General features: G+C 56.7%; 1 protein-coding gene across 1 annotated transcript; it reads right to left on the bottom strand.

Annotated features, from left to right (window-relative positions):
• Positions 1-522: 522 nt before the first annotated feature.
• Positions 523-12,256, bottom strand: LOC128974154 (SITS-binding protein-like). Its single transcript, XM_054390692.1, has 10 exons — positions 11,798-12,256; positions 8,872-9,043; positions 8,141-8,348; positions 7,873-8,023; positions 6,919-7,116; positions 5,691-5,959; positions 4,404-4,540; positions 2,467-2,588; positions 1,281-1,460; positions 523-696 (listed from the first exon to the last, which is right to left on the bottom strand). Exons 1-10 carry the CDS (start codon positions 12,254-12,256, stop codon positions 523-525), a joined length of 2,070 nt encoding a protein of 689 aa, XP_054246667.1.
• Between the last annotated feature and the right edge of the window lie 6,220 nt (positions 12,257-18,476).

Raw genomic sequence — 18,476 nt, forward strand, 5'->3', positions numbered from 1 at the left:
GGCTGAGCTCCAGACTCTGCCTTCCACGATGAGCCAGGATCCTGCTTGTCCACACCATGCTCTGTGAGAGCCACTCTTTGCTTGGTCAAGTTTCTTCCTCAGAAACTTGCTTCAGTAGACCTGGAATCCACCCAGATTTTGCCCTTATCCTCCTGCTCCCAAAGCCTCTCCTGGGGCCTGGGCCCAGGGGACTAGGGAAGATGCTGGCCACTCTTCTGTCTGGTGGCTGCTTGTTCCAGAGCTCTATTTCCACTGTTGGAATAGCCAATAATCAAAGCTCTAAACAATTTCTGATGAAATAAAACAAACAAACAAACAAACAAACACACACCAACAACCCCCAACCCCCCCACAACAAACAAAAAAATCCCCAAACCAAACACCAAAACCAACCAAACAAAAAACCCCACCCAAGTTCTTGAAAAAGTACAAATGGACTGAAATTGTCCCATGTCAGAGAGCTTTTGGCCAGCACTGCTCTGAAAGAGGTCAACTGTCCAACAGCTGCCCCAGTCTGTGACTTTAGGAGGTCTTAACAAAAACTGGCACCTCTGCCAGGCTAGCAGAGTAGTTCCTGAGGATGGTGCCCCCATCAAAGACACGGGCAGAGCTGGTGTCCATCCACTGGAGCCCTTCTCCAGGCAGGTAAATATCTCTCCATGTTTGCCCTTTTTCTGTTATTGGGGCAACCACGACCTGCAGTGGAAACAATGAAAGCAGATTTAGGTCTTGGAGGATGAGCTGCAGGACCCTTACCTCTGCCAAGCAAGCCACAAGGCTGAAGCAGCCAGAGAGGATGAGATCTGGCTCCTGGCTGCATGCAGCAGGAGCCAAGGCTGCTAAGTGCAAGGCTTCCTGAACTGTGGTGAGGAAGACCACAGCAGTGACCTCTGGTTGGCTGGGACTGGGATCAGCCCTGCCTGCAGGAGCCCCTTGTGTCCATCCAGCTCCTGTCTTGGAAGAGCTGAACAGAGAACCCCCTCAGGTCTCTCTGTTTCCTGCAGAGCAAAGCTGCTGCTCCCAGACTGAGCAAGACAAGGGTGGATGAGGGGGCACAGGCTGGCCTGGAAACCTCAGGTGCTGCAGGTAGGTTCTGTCTCCCACAAAGCAGCTTCTCATGAGTTCTTGCAAGACTGCACTGGGAAGTGGGGGCACAGAGCCAGGGCAAGAAACACCCCTGTGCCACACAGCAGGTTTGTGGCAGAATTAGGATTTCCTGCCAGGGACACCTCTTTGCCCCCATTTACCCTCCAAGGGCATTCAGGCCCCATGGTTCTTACCTCGTCCCCGATGAGAAACTCATCCTCAATGGTGAAAGCTGCTGGGTCTGTGGGGCTGAGCCACCAGGCTGGCCTGAAGATGGGGTGCCCCAGGTGCAGCCACTCCTGGCTGTACTTCAGGAGGAGGGGCACCACGAAGTCCTGGTGCCTCCGGATGCACTGCCTGGTCAGGTTAACCACCTGCAGTGTGGGGAAAAGCAAGAAAGCCACCACCAGTCCTTCAGCCACCAAACAGCAAAGCAAGCAGAGCACAACCCCACAGCTACAGCTGTGCCTTAGGGAGCAGAGGCTACCACACTGCACTGTGCTGACCCAGCTGGGGCAGCTGGCAGGGGGCAAACAGGCTCAGTCCAGACTGAGTCTCAGGTAGAAGCACAGAATCATTCAGATTGTAAAAGCCCTCCAGGGGAACTGAGTCCAATCATTAACCTCATACTGCTAGGGCACCACCAAACCATGGCCCTCAGCACCACAGCTTTGAAACCCCTCCAGGAATGAGGGCTCCACCACTGCTGTGGGCAGCCTGGGTCAGGTCTTGACAGTTCTCAAGGGGAAGAAACTTTTCCTTGTGTCCAACCTTGTCCTGTGGGGCAGCTTGAGGCCATTGCCCCTTGTCCTGTCCTTCATTTCCTGGGAGAAGAGACCAACTCCCACTTGGTCCAGCCTCCTTTCAGGGGGTTGTAGAAACCCAGAAAATCTCCTCTCAGCCTCCTTTTTCTCCAGGCTGAACACACACAGCTGCCTCAGATGTGGAAGCTGAGGACAGTGGCAGGGAGGTGATCACTGCCACGGTGTTGGTGTCTTTAACCAAAGCATTGAACTTTTTCTGCTGGCACAGAGTCAACGACCTCTGCCCTGAGGGTGACAGTCTCAGGAAAACTCCTCCAAAGAGATCTGGAAGGTGACTATGCAAAGGCTCCAGCAACCAAAGGGAAGTAGGAGCCCAGGAATGATTGCTGGTGGTGCTGTGGACACCAGCCCCGTGGTGCAAAGCCACCAAAGCATGCAGCCAAACCAGTGCTGAGAACATGAAGGGACCTGGCTGCTGGGGCAGGGAGCAGGAGAGCAAGAACAGGACCATCAGTTTTAACCTCAGCCTCCCCCATCAGGGACCCACATGGGTTCTGGGGGTGTTTGTCACAGAAGGGACTTGGTGTCCTGCTCTGGGGGGCTCAGGGACACATACCCAGGGGTCACAGCAGAGCCAGGGAGGTGTGCTGAAGGCCATCACAGGGAGGAAGGTCACAATCTGCAGCCACCGCACGTACAGCTCCGGGTCCCCTGGGCTGTCGCTGGCCAGGCTCCCTCCTGCCGGGGACAAGGAGCTGAGTGAGGCATCTCCTGGTGGGATGAGTCCCAGGGACCTGCTCTCCATGCAGGCAGAACAGGTCACCCCTTGCACAAGAAGCCAAACTCTCCCCACCCATGGTTTCCTTCCCTGAGCACCATCAGACATCCATCTCTGGCCAATTTAGGACCAGACAAGCTGGAGCTGCCTCAGGGGTTTCTGAGGGTTAGCAGAACACTGGAGGGGACTTGCCTCCTGCAAAGCAAAGTGCTGGGACTGTGCTGGGCCTCCTGCCACCTGGATGCACAGAGACAAAGCATCACAGGGATGCCTCCTGCAGCTCAGACCCCTCCAAACCCATAGTGAAAAGTGGTGCAGAAGCAGAGTATTGCTAACTAATTAATCAGGAGTTAATTAATCTAGTGGAAATGGGCTCCAGTTCCCCTCTGAGACACCAGTGAGGGGCTTGGGAAGTGCTGAAGAGGATGGGATGGGGCAGGGACAGGCTTGCTGGGGTGCTCCAGCTCCATTGCTCTGAAAGCCTAGCACAGCTTCTCCTGGGAACAGCTCAAATGCCCAGGGCTGGGGGCCCACTCAAGCACCCCACAAAGCCCCTTTCCTCCTGAGGCTTTGCCCACCCTGGGTGGCCTCTGTGCACTATTGTGGGTCTCTAGCTGTGGGGACACAAACTGCTGGCTCAGATGCCAACCAGCAGCTGCACACAGGGGTCCAGCTCTCCTGCAGTAAAGCCAAGCTCAGCATCTCTGCAGGGAGGGACCTGGCACAGACTGAGCACCTAAGGAAAGCTACCTAAAAACAGAGCTCAAACTGAAACATGGATCCAGTCCCTTTCCAGCACTGACTTTGCAGCTCCACTCTTGGGCTCTGACAGTCCCTGCACAGCCTCTGTGTGTTTGGGACACAAATAACCTCCAGGAAGGGGAAGCTGAGCTGCCTGGCCCTGAGGAGAGGATTTTTTTTTCTTGTCTCTAATATTCTCTTTTCAGGATTTCTGAAGCCCTTGTCCTTAAGGGCAGAAATTCAAATTAGAGTAGGGCTGTTGCTTCAGGACCATCTGTTTTCCAGCCAGGACCCTGGGTGTGCAGCTGGCCAGGAGCTCCCTCTGAGTCCTGCTGGGTAGGTTTCAGCTGCAGCAAAGCTGTGGGAGCTGTGGGCTGGAGCTCTGCAAGGAGCATCCCCAGAGACCTGCCTGCTTCTGGGGCTGCCTGCTCAACTCAGCAGCAGAGGGTTTGTCAGTCAGTCAGTCCCTAACCTGAAGGAACCTTCAGGTCACAGAATGACAGAGTGCTGGAGTTTGGAAGGGACCTCCAGTGATCATTGGGTCCAACCCCATACCAGAGCAGGGTCACCCAGGGCAGGACACACAGGAGCACAGCCAGATGGGCCCTGAAAGTCTACAGAGAAGACGACTCCACAACCTCTCAAGGCAGCCTGCTGCAGGGCTCCAGCACCCTCACAGCAAAGAAGTTTCTCCTCCTGTTGAGGTGGAACCTCTGAGTTCCAGTCTGCCCATTGCCCCTTGCCCTGTCACAGGACACCACTGAAGCGAGCCTGCCCCCTTCTTGGCACCCACCCTTCAGACAGGCATTAATCACATCCTCTCTCAGGCTTCTCCAGACTAAAAGGCACAAAGTCTGTCATTCTTGCCTCATGAGATAAGGACTCTCAGAAGGGTCTTGGGATCAAAGTGCCTCAAGCCTTCACCCAGCACACCCAAGGCAGGTGGTGCAGAGGTCACTCCCATGCTGCTCTCACCTGGACAGCTCCTGCCAAAGCCTCAGCAGAAAGGGGAAGGGCAGAGAGGAGCTGGTTACCTACTGCCTCGGGGATGAAGAAGTTGTAGCCCAGGAGGCTGTAGTGCAGCACGGAGGGGATGAGCCCCTTCAGCCCAGCATGGCTCCAGTCCGCACGCAGAGGACTCATCCGGACCCAGAGTGGGAGGTGGCTGGATCTGGGGGAGCCAAGCACAAAACCACTTCAGGTGTCGCACAATCCCCCAGACTCCCATGCCTGGCTGCCCTGGCAGTCACTGTGGCCAGATGTGAGTTTCTCCAATCATGCGGCACCTCTGTTGGAGGGAAACCAGTGCTCCTCACTGCCATTCCCACCCACTGTGCCCACCCTGCTGAGTTTGGCATCCCCACTCTTGCTTCTCCACAAATCCTCTCTTCAAAGGGCTCTCTCTCCTGGCCTGATCTCATGGGGTCCACCTTGAGGGCAGCACAGCCACACTCTGGCCTGCAGCGTTTTCTTGCTACTTCTCCTACAGCAACACCAACCCAGGCAGGAAAATGCTCACAAAAACCATGCCACCAGCTAGGGCATCCCAACAGCACATTCAGCCCTCAGTTCTCTTCATTCTCCAAACCCAAACAGTCTTCCTGGTGGCCTAAAAAGGTAAAATTTGGACCTTTATGATCAGCTTCATCTTGGAAAATGGTCTGGAGTTCACCTAGCCGAGGGGAGGGGTTTGCTCTGAGTCTACTTGCTCCTCCCCAGCCTCTCAGACATTTGCTGGCTCCTGAAAGGCTCTCCCTAGGACACTTTGTCCTCTTAGGAGGCACTGAGGCTGATTTGATGGTTTATGAAACACTTCTGGTATGGAAGCTGGCCACCAGGAAAGGTAAGGTCATGTATGGATCAAAAAACATTTGGGAAAAGGGATTTCCAGAACTCTGGTTCTGCAGATGACTGAGGAAGGGCCCCAGGCCACCTCAGGGGGTGGTACTTGGCTTTTTGGTTGGAAAGGAGCTGGTTTGAAGTTGCCTTCTCCTGCAGTTCACCACCCACACCTCATCTGCAGCAGGAGATACAAAGCAGGCAGCCCCCTGATGGCCATAGACAACAAGATGCCTTCTCACTGCATCTGCCACCCCTGCTTCTAAGCATTTTTATGCTCTAAGACATGAAAAAAAACAGGATTAAAATTCTCCTAAAGGAGAGATGAGAGGCACCACGCTCCGCATAATGCCCTACCCACCTCCACACTGCATCCCTGGGTGCCCAGCAGTGCCTCAGCACCCCAAAGGCATCTCCCAACCATCACCTCAGCCACCCCCCAAGCACCTCAGGCAGCAAAGCAGCTCCTGCTCAGTGCCCACCTGGCACCAGCGCTGATGACTGTGGCATTTCCCAGGGTTGCCAGTGCTGCTGCCAGGGCTGTGGTGTAGCTGTCCCCTGCCAGCTCAGGGGGGGGTTGGAGGTCTTGCTCCAGGAAGGCATTGCCCTCTGCGCCCTCGAAGGCCACGAAGGCAGCTCCCAGCGCCTGCCGCAAGCGCCGGGCACGAGCCAGGTACCAGCCCAGGGCTGCCTCGCTGGTGATGTTGAGGCGGGCACAGAGCTGCCCCTTCCAGGTGGTCAGCAGAGGGACCTGTGGCACAGGATGGGCATTGCTGTCAGACACAAGGGTGGTGAGACCCTGTGCCAGGTTGCCCAGGGAGGAGGGGGATGCCTCATTCCCTGGAACCATCCCAGGTCAGGTTGGTTTGGGGCTCGGAGCAGCCTGCTGTAGTTGCAGATGTCTCTGCTGGCTGCAGGGAGGTTGAGCCTAGCTGCCCCTTAAAGGTCCCTTCCAACCCAATTCGTTCCATGAAACATCAGCCCCTGGGTCTGGAGGCTGCCAGCCTTGCCCTCATCCTGTCCACCCACAATCTGCACCATTCTGGAGCAAGGTGTAAAGGTGAAAGCCTCTCTCAGCCTGCCCTGAAACTCCCTGAGTAGGTGGAAATCCATGTCTCACTCAAGTGGCTGCCAAAAAAAGGAACCTGGGGACATTTCCTGACCTTCTAAAATACCTTTTGGACTTGGAATTCTGACAACTACTTCCTCATGAAATGGGAGAACAGCAGCTGCCCTGGGCATTGCTCTGCACCCAGGGAAGGGTTAGGCTGTGCTCTTCCGCAGGTCTTCACAGAATCATAGAACAGTAGGGGTTGGAAAGGACCCTGAAGATCATCTGGTCTGACCTTGTCCTGCCACAGGACACCACTCAGAAGAAACTGGCCCCTTCCCCTTGATCTCCACTCAGCTTTCTCCAGGCTGAACAGCCACAGGTCTCTCCACCTTTCCTGATCAGAGAAAGCTTCCAGTCCCTTCATCCTCCTCGCGAGCCTCCTCCAGACACTCCCCAGCAGATCCCTGTCCCTCTGGAACAGGGGAGCCCAGAACTGTGCACGATACTCCAAGCTATGGCCTCACCAGGGCAGAGCAGAGGAGGAGGAGGAGGAGAACCTTCCTTGACCTACCAGCCTCACTCTTCTGACTGCATCCCAGGCTGTAGCTTTGATTTCAGGCTGAGCAGCAGGTGCAGGGTTGGAGGGGGTCACTTACCGAGCAGCCCCCGCCGCGGAGCTGCAGGCTCAGCCAGGAGCTCTCCACGGTGCCGTCCCGCAGCGAGCGCAAAAAGAGCGGAGAGGAGATGCTGGTGTAGGGCGAGAGCGTGAGGGAGACCTGCAGAGGGTCCACCAGAGCAGGGTCCCAGGCACGGGCAGGGTCCTGCCTCTTCCCCCGTTCCGAGGGCAGGTCCTCCTGCGGGGAGGGGACAAAGGGGGGCTGCAGGAGTGACGCCCAGCACCAGCTGCCTGATGGCACTGTGTGTGTGGGGAGAACCTCTAAAGAGAGCATCCCCCTTCAGAGAGAGGAGGCTCACAGCCCCCACCCCGCAGAGCTGTGTGTTTGTATTGCACAGGAGGGATTTGGAATCACGGGGTCGAGAGTGAAAGATCATCAGTTCCAACCCTAAATCCAGCACTGCCAGGGCACCACCAAACCCTGGCCCTCAGCACCACAGCTTGGAAACTCCTCCAGGCATGGAGACTGCACCACTGCCAGGGTGGCCAGGCCTTAACAACCTTTAAGAGGAAGAAATTGTTCCTTATGTCCAACCTAACCCCACCCTGGTTATCATCTGTCATCTTATCACTTGTTCCCTGGGAGAGGAGACCAACCCCCACCTCATTGCAGGGAGCTGTAGAGAGCAATGAGGTCTCCCCTCAGCCTCCTCTTCTCCAGCTCAACACCCCCAGACCCCTCACAGCTGCTCCTCACCAGACCCTTCCCCAGCTTTGTTGCCCTTCTCTGGACCTACTCCAGCACCTCAACATCCTTCTTGGAGTGAGGGGCCCAAAGCTGACCCCAGGATTCGAGATGCAGCCTCAGCAGTGCCCAGTCCAGGGGGATGATCCCTGCCTTAGTCCTGGGCAATGCAGTGCCAAGAGCAGGGCTGGCAGCAGCTCCCCTTTTGCCTTCCAAGCCCAAAGGCTAACAGGATGGGGCGGGGCGTACCGCAGCAGCCAGGACAGCAGTGCAGTGCTCCCCCAGGGCCAGGACCCCGTCCTGCAGGCAATGCCTCTTCAGCCTCCTGGCCAGGGAGCGCAGGCCCCGTCTGAGCCTGGCAGCCGAGCTGGCAGAGCCCTGGTACCGCCAGAGCGGAGACCTGCATGGTAGAGACAGCTGGGGGCAGCACCATGTGCTGGCACAAGGTGCTTGGGGCAGCGACTGGCACAAGGGCTAGCAGAACAACTCTGCAGCCAGTAGGGGAGCAGCCTTTTACCTCAGGAGGGCCATATCCGGCAGTGCCCTCTCCTGCCCTGCCAGCTGGCTGCCCACATGGCGCTGGGCAGTGGCCACGTCCGGGCTGAGGCAGAGGCGGTAGTGCAGGGGCACCGCGGCTCTGCCCTCTGGCGTCTCCAGGCAGAAGTGGCTGTCACTCTCCAGGGACAGGAGGAGAGGCACCTCAGGGGCCACTGTCACTGTCACTCCTGTGGGGAGAGGAGAGGAGTTGTGGAGCACAGAATAGTTTTGGTTATCATGGAATGGGCTGGCTTGGAAAAGGCCTCCAAGAGCATTGAGTCCAACCCAGCACCTCCCTGGCCACCAAACCCTGGCCCCAAGTGCCATGGCCACACCTTTCTGGAGCACCTCCATGGATGGGGACTCCACCACCTCCCTGGGTAACCTGTGCCAGTCCCTGACCACTCTTGCAGGAACAAAATTGTTGCTAATCTCCAACCTAAACGTTCCCTGTCACAATTTCAGGCCATTGCCTCTCATTTTATCAGCTGGTACTGGGGAGAAGAGACCTTTAAGAGGCTAGAGAGAAAAGACCTCTCAGATGAGGCATCTTGGGATCTATCCCTTGTGTCCTGCTGCCACGAGTAGGGGATTTGAATCCGGAGACTCCTCCCCTGCTCTGAGCTGAGTTGCTTCGTGGATGAAGAGAGAGAGGGAGAGACAGAGAGAGGAATTGAAGGAGCAGAGGCTGGACAGGAAGGCTGTGGTTACCTGTGGAGCCTAGGAAGTATCTCTCCAGGACAGGTCCGTAGCCAGTGGGGTTTTTGCCGAGGTCACCACTAACGAAGGGCTGCGCAGGGCTGTGGGCACCATTGAGTGGCCAACGCTGAGCACTGACACTTGCGCCACCATACCAGGAGATGTTGGCCATGGAGAAGCAATCCTGTGGCCAAGAGAGCATCACCAGGTGGGAGGAAAGACCTCGGGGTGAGGAGGAAGGGGTGAGTGGTTGTATTTGGAGAGGGAAATCCCCTGCACTTCACTGCAGTCAGGGCAGCCTTGGCACAGGTTGGGAAAATCCCAGCCCCAGGAGCTGGAGGTGTGCCACTCACTCTTTGCTTCCCACCTCTCACCCAGCAGAGGGCTTTCAGGTTCCCTCCATGAGAATAAGAGCTGGGCTTCCAGGTACAAAGAACAAAGAATGCTGAAATTCCACTCAGCTGCTGGAGGTCCCAGCCTGCAGATTAGTGACCTTGGCAGTGGGTGTCAGAGCAGAAAGAGTGAACAAATTTCATTGCAGTGAGACACAGGAGTGCAAATTGCCTCCCAGAGCAAATTAATTCTGAGCTTGCTAATTACAGCCAAAGACAATTTTTCTCCCTTTTCTCTGACACATCAGCATTCAGCACGCAGCAGGTGGGGGAATGCAAAAATCCCACCACAGGACTGAAAACTCAATCCACTAGAAGTGAGGATTTCCTTCAAAATAAAGCCCCCAAGAGCTGCCAGCCTGAGACAGGGCAGGCGACCTGACAGAAGCTCACAGGCTGGGTTGGGTTGGAAGAGACCTTAAAGATCATCCAGTTCCAGCCCCCTGCCGTGGGCAGGGACACCTCCCACCAGCTCAGGTTGCTCAGCCTGGCTTTGAACATGTCCAGGGAGGTAGACATGAAATTACTGTGAAGGAGCCTGGTGACCCTGAGGGACCACCTCAGGACACCATACATCTTGGAGAACTGCCTGATGACACTTTGCACCCAGCCACAACTACCAACAACTAAGGGGTGAGCAGGTCCCAGGGTAGGGGAGGAAGTGACCTCTGGAGACCACCGAGTCCAACCTCCTGCCAAAGCAGGACTGTAGAATCCAGCACAGGTCACACAGGAACACATCCAGATGGGACTGGAAGGTCTCTGCTGGGGGGGTGAGGGGGTGGGGTGTCAAGCCAGGACCAGAGCCACGGCTGAGGTGGGAGGTGTGGAGCTGAGGGCCATGGTTTAGCCCCAGACTCAGTAGAGTTCAGGAATGGAGAGGCCTTGATGATCTTAAAGGTCTCTTCCATCATAAGCAATTCCCAGAGTCTATGAATTCAAAGCAGCAGCTTCAGAATGCAGCAGTGCAGCTTCCACAAACCAGATGGGCAGAAGTTGATCAGTTAGGGATTTAAAAATCTCTCCTAGCTCCTGTCTGTGGTGCCTCAGGTGGCTTCCCAGCCTGCATTCCCAGCTGTCCCCAGCCGTGTGCACACAGGGACATCTCCAGCTTGTCACAAGGGCTCCTCTCAACAGCACCACAGCGTCCTGGGGCTCCTTGTGGCTTTGGAGCTCTCCCCCAAGACCAAGCCCCCTCTTCTCCCTGAGAGCTGATAAGGAGAAGCACTTCCCTCAGCAGGAATGACTCACTGTGGGTGTTTGGAGCATGTCTCATGGGGCTGAGGGGGCAGCAGGGCCATGAGCCATGTCCAGAAGCTGCCAGTCCTGGGGGACATCCCCATCCCGGACCCACCTCCTTTCAGGAGCCAGCAGGTTTTGCTTCAAAGCCTCCAAAGCTTTCCTCTTTCTGCAAAGCAGGGGTTCAGCAGGACTCAGCCCCCCGTGCAACCTTACACGTGGGGACAGCCTGGGGATTCAGGGCTGGGCTGGGCAGAGAGGGATCCGGGGACCTCCCGATCCAACCCATGGAATTCTCTTCCCTCCGCCCCGATCCCTCAGGAGCTCCGGTCTGGTTTCTGCTGCGAGGGCAGCGGGAGGTGAAGCCTCAGCGAGAGGTGGGGAGAGGAGAAGTAAATTATTAAAGTGGAAACGCTGGAGGCTCCAAATCGCTCTTCCAGGTGTCAGCTGAACCAGCTACACCCGCGGGGAGGGAGAGAAAGGCTGCTCTGAACTCTTCAGTTTCACTGCATCATAGTCACACCGAGTTTGGGGTCAGATTTTTTTTTGGGGGGTTGGAGTTTATGTGTTTTGATCGAAAGTGGGGAAAAGCCTCCCCCTCTGCGGCTCATCCTCTCAGCTGCCCCAGACTGATGGCAGCAGAGACAAAAGCAGCCCCAGCTGCAGCGGCGACGTTCAGGCAGCACCTTGCAGCAGCTCCAAACGACACCAGCAGGAGATTCATGGCTAAAGGGGCAGGATTCCCCCCGCCCTGCAAGCCCCCAGCCCATGGTCTGCTGGGCTTCTTCCTCCCACTCCCTAAGGCTGGTCTGCAGAGCCTGCTTTCATCACTTACCCGAGCGAGAAAACTGGGGAGGGTACAAGAAGCCCCCCTCTTAAATATTTGCAGCAGATGAATCCCATCCCTAGAGAGCTGCTGCATTGTGTCTGTGGTTGGAGGAGACCTTCCAGCTCCTCGCCTTGCTTGCCAGCATTGTGATCCCAACCGGTTATTTATTCTGTCTCTGTGTAAACACAGCTCTCCCACCCCGGGGTTACCAGTGTGGCACTGGCAGGAAGCAGCCATCCCCCCCCGGGCGGTTTGGGGGCTGAGCATCAGCGCATGAGGCTTCCAGAGGGCCTTTTCCTACCCGGACCCTGGAGCTACCAGAGGCTTTGGAGGCTGGGGGGCCCCCAGCCACGGTGTGACCTCATGACCGTGCTTAGAAATCACACTTCCAAGCGAGACCCAAGCCGAAGCAGTGAGGTTCACCCCAGTTCAGAGAAGGGCTGGGGAAGTGGGGGGGTGGTGGTGGTGTCCCCGTTACCTTCAGCACCACGTCGGGGCGCAGCGGGGTCCAGCGGACGCCATAGCACTCGGTGCCAGGGGCTGGCGCGGGCTCGAGGGATAGACGGAGCTCGGCGTCCTCCTCCCAGGCGTAGCAGAAGGTGCCACCATCGTGCCAGCAGTGGTCCCGTGGTGGGGGTGGCTCGGCAGCTGGCACACCACCCACGACGATCACCGCCACCGTCCTGCCCGCCGGCAGCGCCCGCAGGAGCAGGGCACCGCGGCGGCGCTCCCACAGCACCCCCCCGGCGCGGCCGCGCAGCACCCACTCCTCCGGGGACTGTTCCACCGCCTGCCAGGAGATGATGCCAATGGTCATGGCGAAGAAGACGGCGACGCCGAAGCAGCCGAGGGCACCTTTCCAGGGCTCCGTCATCTCCCGGAGGCCCAGGGTCCAATTGGCCTCGGGGAGCTGCCCGGTGTGGCGGCTCAGAGGCATGGTGCCAGGGATGCTCCTGCTCCTCTTCCTCTCTTCCTGCAGTGGCAAAGAAAGAAAACTCCCAGAAACTCCCAAACCTCTCCTCTTGAATTGCTCCAGAAGAACAGTGAGAAGAAAAAAAGAAAAAAAGAAAAGAAAAGTTTTAACCCAAGCACGAAGCCCCTCTCTGTCTCCTGGAAGCAGTCAAAGGTGAGAGAAAGTTCTTGTGCAGCCTCCCTCTGCGCACTGCTGTGGGCAAATCCTGCTGCCAGGCTCTCACTGGCTGCCACAGTGGCTCCACCACAAACGCCAGCGCTGGGTGCCAGCTCAGCCCCTTGGCACAGTGGGTGAAACCTGCTCAGCAACAGGACCCAGGGCTCTGGAGCAGAACCCACAGAGCCAACAGCCACGGGAGGGGATGTGGGGAGCAGCTGAGGGGAGCCCCCAAGGGCTTTGGGGTTGTGTTTGGTAGAGCAGCAGGAAACAGCTGGGGGTGCAGGACAGGGGAATGCCACAGCAGGATGCCATCCCCTTCCCTTCTGCCTGTGAAAGGATGTGGTTAATGCAGGGACCAGGGAGAAGAAGGACCTGTGGGCATAGTCCAATGAGGAAGGCTGAGCCCTCTCTTGAGGGAATGACCACCCAGTGCCCCAGCTGGGCAAGAGGCCACCAGCAGTGACAGCCTCATGGGGTGGCTCTGGCTTGTCCTCATGTCCTTGGTTGCCCAGATACTGCCACCTCCATCCCACCACGCTGCCTTTTCGGGCTGACTGCACATCAGGACCAGATGCCAGCTCTCCCCAGCACCCACCCACCACACCCCCTGCCACCCACTCCCACAGACACATCCCCTTACCTGAGGGCTGGGTAAAGGATTCTCCAGCAATGCCCAGAGGTGGCTGTCACTGGCTGGGCACTGGAGCTCCAGTGCCTCTCCAGCTGTTGGGTTGGCAGCAGCTTTTCCTCCTCTGTCCCTGAGGTCGTTTTCCCTCCTGGCCACCTCAGACCTCTGCAGCCAAGGCAACCTGATCCAGCCTGACCCAGGAGTGTTATCCAAGACGAGCCAGAGTGCTCCCTCCCACCCCTCTCCCCTGCAGCCTGCACCTACCTCCGGGCAGTTACTTCAGAAACAGAGGCAGGAAAGGAAAGAAAAATCGTTTCAAAAATCGTTTCTTTCTAGGGAATGATTGAAAAGGGACTTCTGGCAAAGTTCTTGAGCCTGAGTCCTTGCTAGAAGCTGCAAATCCCCACGGAGGGAGCTCTGCAGTGCTGAGCCTCTCCCCCCAGCTGTTTTGGCTGTTCTGGTGGTTGTTACTTTGAGTATGCTTTGGAGGGTTTCACCTTGCTTCAGACTCACTCTAACCATGCTGCTTGGGTCCCCCTTAGGTGACCCCCAGGGCTGCAGGGCCAATGGGAACTGCTGGCACCTGAATACTGAGCACCCTTGCAGAGGTGAGCAGCTGCATGGGACCAGTGCATAACACTCAAAATTTGGGATTTCCATCCCTTTTCCATGCCCTACACACTCATCCCAGCAGTCCTCCCCCTGCCCATGGGTGAGCAGAGATTTTACAGCAATCTCGCAGCCTCTTGGCTGCCAAAATAGGGAGGGGGGGAAGAAAAGAAAAGAGATTTCCTGTATCCAGAGAAAGCCTCTGAAAACCCCAATCCCTGAACCCAAGACAAAACCACTACTCACCCCAGGAGATGCTGCTCTTCAGGAGGGCTTTGGGATGGCTGAATCCACTAGGAGAATCCTTGCCTGAGACCAGATTAGTCCCTGGAGAGGCATTTCCTACAGGATTAATTTTTCACTTCAGCTCAGGTGATGTCCAGTATGAGATGGAAGCAAAACTGGGCTGATTGTGTTAGGGTGAGCAGCTCCCAGCTGCTAGAGGGGAGAAAAGGTCACATCCAGGTTAAGGAAAAAGAAAAAGAAGAACCCAAAGCTTGGAGCTGAGGTGCAGGGTGATGGTGTCCATCCAAAAAGGGACAAGGGAGTCACCAGGGAAATGCTGGAGGGGTCACAGCAGTCTGGGTGGTGGGGGGAGGGCTGGGTGTGAAGTGCTAAAGGAAGAGGTTACAGCTCCCATGGGGTGCCCCCACCCCAAAAAAAAAAAAGCTATCAAGGTTATGGATCCCAAACTGGTTGGGAAAAAAAAACATTAAAAGGCATTAAAAGGGTAAAACCCACTAAAAATAAGGAAGGAGGAATGATTCTTCCAGCAGGGGAGATGGCAGCCAGGTTGTAGGACTTGTGCCTGTTCCATGGCCTGGAAAAGGCAACAAGGAGAAGTCAATGAAGCCTTGTGGTGATCCAGAGCTCCTGGTGATCCTAGAGGCAGGAGGGCAGAATTCCTGGGCTGGAATTTGCCTTCTTTTTGAGGCTTTATAGATCTTTTTTAATTAGCTACAGACCATGCAGAAATGGGGAAGGGAGATCAGAAAAATCATCTTTGGGATGAGGTTGTGGTTCCTGGGCCACCAGGAGAGTTTAATCCCCCAGTGCAGGGCAGAGTGGGATGGGTGGGATGCAGTGGGAGCCCTAAAACTCCTGCAAAGCTGCGTCAGGGTCAGCAATTCCTCACTGCTCCCCCCAGAGCAGGTTGGGGGGAGGGGGGAGCTCCCTGCCAGGGCTTGGCTGGCAGCAGCTCAAGGCAAAGCTCTGTCACACGGCACAGGATTAAATCACATCCATGGGGTGGGAGAGGGGCCATGAATTGCTCCGAGATGGGATTAGAGGAACCCAGGAGGAGGGAGGGGAAGGGGGGGGCTCACTTGGGTGAGATCCCAGGGAAACTGGTGGGATATTTTTAAGCCTTTCTTAAAATGCAGCTCAAATCTCCTCCCCATACGCCGAGGAAAAGTCAGGCAGGGGTTTGAGCAACTCAGCATTTTGCCAAATCCCAGCAGGGGGCTATGGCTGGAGCTCCTCCCCAGCTCCTTTTACCTGGGGTGGAGCAGTGGTGCCGCCGGGGGTCGCAGCAGGAGCTGGCTCCTGCCAGCAGCCTGGTGCTGAGCTTGGCCTCTGCTGCTCTTCCTCAGCTGGCCAAGGACAACCTCCTCTCCTCGACCTGCCCAAGAGCACAAACAGTTGGGGTTGCTTCTCCTGATTCCCAGCCAGCTGAGCTGGCCCCTTCCCACAGAAAGATTTGCACCCTTCTGAGTCTCCTCCTCTGCCAAATGGGACATCTGCTCCCCCCTCCTGACCTCACAGGTCTGGAAGGACCTCAGGCTCTTCGTTTGACATCTGCTGAGGCTTTCCAAACCCCGTGGGCATGGGGGGACACATCTGCCACCTTTGATTTCCAAACCCTCCAGGACTTTTCCTGGGGTGGGTTGTTGCAGCTCCCTGGGGCTGCTGCCACCCAGAGAAGGCATGGGGTGAGCAGCTGGGAATACTTCTAACCCAGCAGCATCAATAAGCAGAGCTCAAAAGTCAAAGCTTTTGGGGGGAAACATCCAGAAATCAGGGACGAAGGCTGATTCCCACTGGAACTGGGGTTTTGCTTCTCAGCAGACCCTGAAGGTCACACACAGAATCCTGCTGTCACTTTTCATGCCATCTCGGAAAGCAGAGCTCAAGCAGGAGCTGTAGGGATCTGCCAGAGGTGGGAAGCAGAGGGCTGGCTGCATGTGGAGAGGACCTGCCCTCACCAGCAATATTTTGCTACAGCCTCAAAGCACCAGAGAGGGCAGCCAGTGACTCCCAGCAGCATGCCAAGTCCACACTGGGGAGGCTGGTTTGGGGTTTTCAATGTTATTATTTGAATTAAAATAAATAAATTAAAGAGAGAGAGACATGTGGGTTGGCCAAGAGCAAAAGGAAACTGGTGGGAGCAGCAAGAGGGCCTCCAGGACTTGGTGCCTCTCCTCAAGGTTCCCTGGGGGAAGTAGCCTCATCCCCCAGACTCTGGCCAAGTTCCTGCTCTAGGGATGGAGCAGCAGGACATGCACCAAGCATGGGGACACACAGACAGCACCAGGAAGTCACTGCTGGGGACAGGTCTCTCACCCCACACCCTGTCTGCATCTGGTCTCAGTGTGGTCCCACATCAAGCAGCAGCTTTTGGGGCAGGGGCACAGTGCAGGCCCTCCCACCCCTCCCCAGACCCAGCCAATGTGTGTGGCAGGGGCTCAATACAGTTGGGAAGCCACAGGCTCCAGCTGCCAACGGGATGGAAACAGCCCCCAAGCACCTCTTCTTCTTCCCCCAGCCCAGGCAAAGCCCATCATTTAGGGGACACCCAGGCTGGGGAGAGCCCAGTGCACAGACACCAAGCCCGTGAGCCCAGATGCCACAAAACTCACCCAAACCACTGGCCTGGGAGAGAGGAGCCTGCCCTGATGGGGGAAACCACCTTCGGTGTGCTCTTGTTCTCCTGCAGCCCCAGAGCCAGCACCCCCTGGCCTGGACACCTCGAAGACAGGAACCTCCCAGCACCCATCCAGCTTCAGCTTTTCTGCTCTGAGCTTAACGCAGAGCAGGTGAGCAAAGCAGAGAGGAGGAGAGGCTGTGCTTGCTTGGGCTGTTGAAAGGCAGCACCTGCTTGGAAGGTGTCACAAACAGCTCTGCTGTCCCCTTCACCCCCAGGGAAGGGGTGGGGTGAGGCCAGGCCCAGCCCACATTTTGATCCTCCGGGTAAAAAAAGCCCATCGTTTTTAATTAAAAACAAACCAAAACAAACCCCAAATGACAACAACAAAACAACCAAAAGCAAATTTGTTTGGACACGAGGAACAATTTCTTCCCAGAAAGGGATCTCAGGCACTGGAATAGGCTGCCCAGAGACCCAGGGAGGTGGTGGAGTCTCCATCCCTGGAGGGGTTTAAAAGCTGCCTGGATTTGGTGTGAGGGATGTGGTTTAGTGGCAGTGGCTCAGCGTTATGAGCTCCAGCTGAGTGTTTGGACTTGATGAGCTCAAAGGCCTCTTCCAACCTCAACCCTTCCATGATTCTATGATTCAAGGGACATGCTTGAAGCTGCCCAGAACCTCTGTGGCACAGGGACAAGCTGGAGCAGGGTTCAGCAACCCAAACAGTTTTTAACCCCTCTCAAGCTGGACTTTTGGTGCAGCCCTGAGGTTGGCGTAGGTGAAGGAGGCTGGAGGCTCTACCTTTGTAGCCACCAGGCTCTTCTGTCCCCATTCTGCTGGCTTTGTGGTCAGGCTGCTCCTCAGCTGTCCCAGTCCCCAGCCCCAGCTCAGCACCTCCCCAAAGCAGCTCTTTCCCAGTCTTGAGCAGCAAACACCTCTGCAGCTCCTGCTGCCAGCTCAGAGTCCAAGCCTGGGCTCACTGAAGAGTCACAAACCCCCCAAATGGCCCCAAACACCCCTCTGAGCGCTGGCTCCCCTCAGCAGCTCCCCAAAGCCCCCCAGCCCCAGGTATGCTCTGGTCATGCAGAGCTGGAACTGAACCAGCATCTCCCGTGCACTTCCACTGGATTTCCATCAGGACACTGGGAAGGAGCAGCCCCAAATCGCTCTCCTTGCCCCTCGGGGAGGTTCCCTTACACTCCTTGGGAGGGATGTGGGTATGTGACCAAAGGTGGCATTGAACAAAACCCCTGGAGAGAAAGGCCTTGGCTGGACACAGGCAGCCCAGGAACCATCTCTGAGAGCTGTGGGAGGCACAGGGCTGTCTGTGGAAGTTTGCAGGGAGGGGTGCTGGGACGAGCAGCTCCCGAGGCTCTGATGCTCCGGAGGAAGCCTCAGGGCACGCATCTCTGCCTGGCATTTCCCAGCGCCCAGCTGGAGGGAGACAGGAAGGCAGGTGGGGGTGGGGGTACTGGTGGAAGGTACAGGAGACGTCCGACCCTGATTTAAGAGGTGTGCTCCCCCCATGCACCCCTGGGCTACCACCTCCCTGGAAGGGAAAGAGCAGGATTGCACAATCCCAGCCCCAGGCTCGCAGGCACAAGAGCGTCTCAGGCAGAAGCCAACTCGGGTTTTATTGTCACAGGAGAGAGCAGCAGACAGGACAAGGAGGTGTCCCTGCCCGTGGCAGGGGTTGGAGCTGTAAGGTCGCTTCCAGCCCAGGTCAGCCTGTGGTCACTGCGGGGGGACACAGCTGCGTGACACCAGCACAGCCACCTCCAACTCTGCACCAGGAGTGGGAGAAACCAAGCCGCGGGGAGAAGATGCCCCCAGCTGCCAGCCCTGCTCCTGCCCTGTCTCTGTGCAGCTCTCTGGCCATGGGCACCTTCCCTTCGGGGACAGGGCAGCGGAGGGGCTCCTGCAAG

The sequence above is a fragment of the Indicator indicator genome, chromosome 21, assembly GCF_027791375.1.
Source record: "Indicator indicator isolate 239-I01 chromosome 21, UM_Iind_1.1, whole genome shotgun sequence".
Classification (NCBI taxonomy): Eukaryota; Metazoa; Chordata; class Aves; order Piciformes; family Indicatoridae; genus Indicator; species Indicator indicator.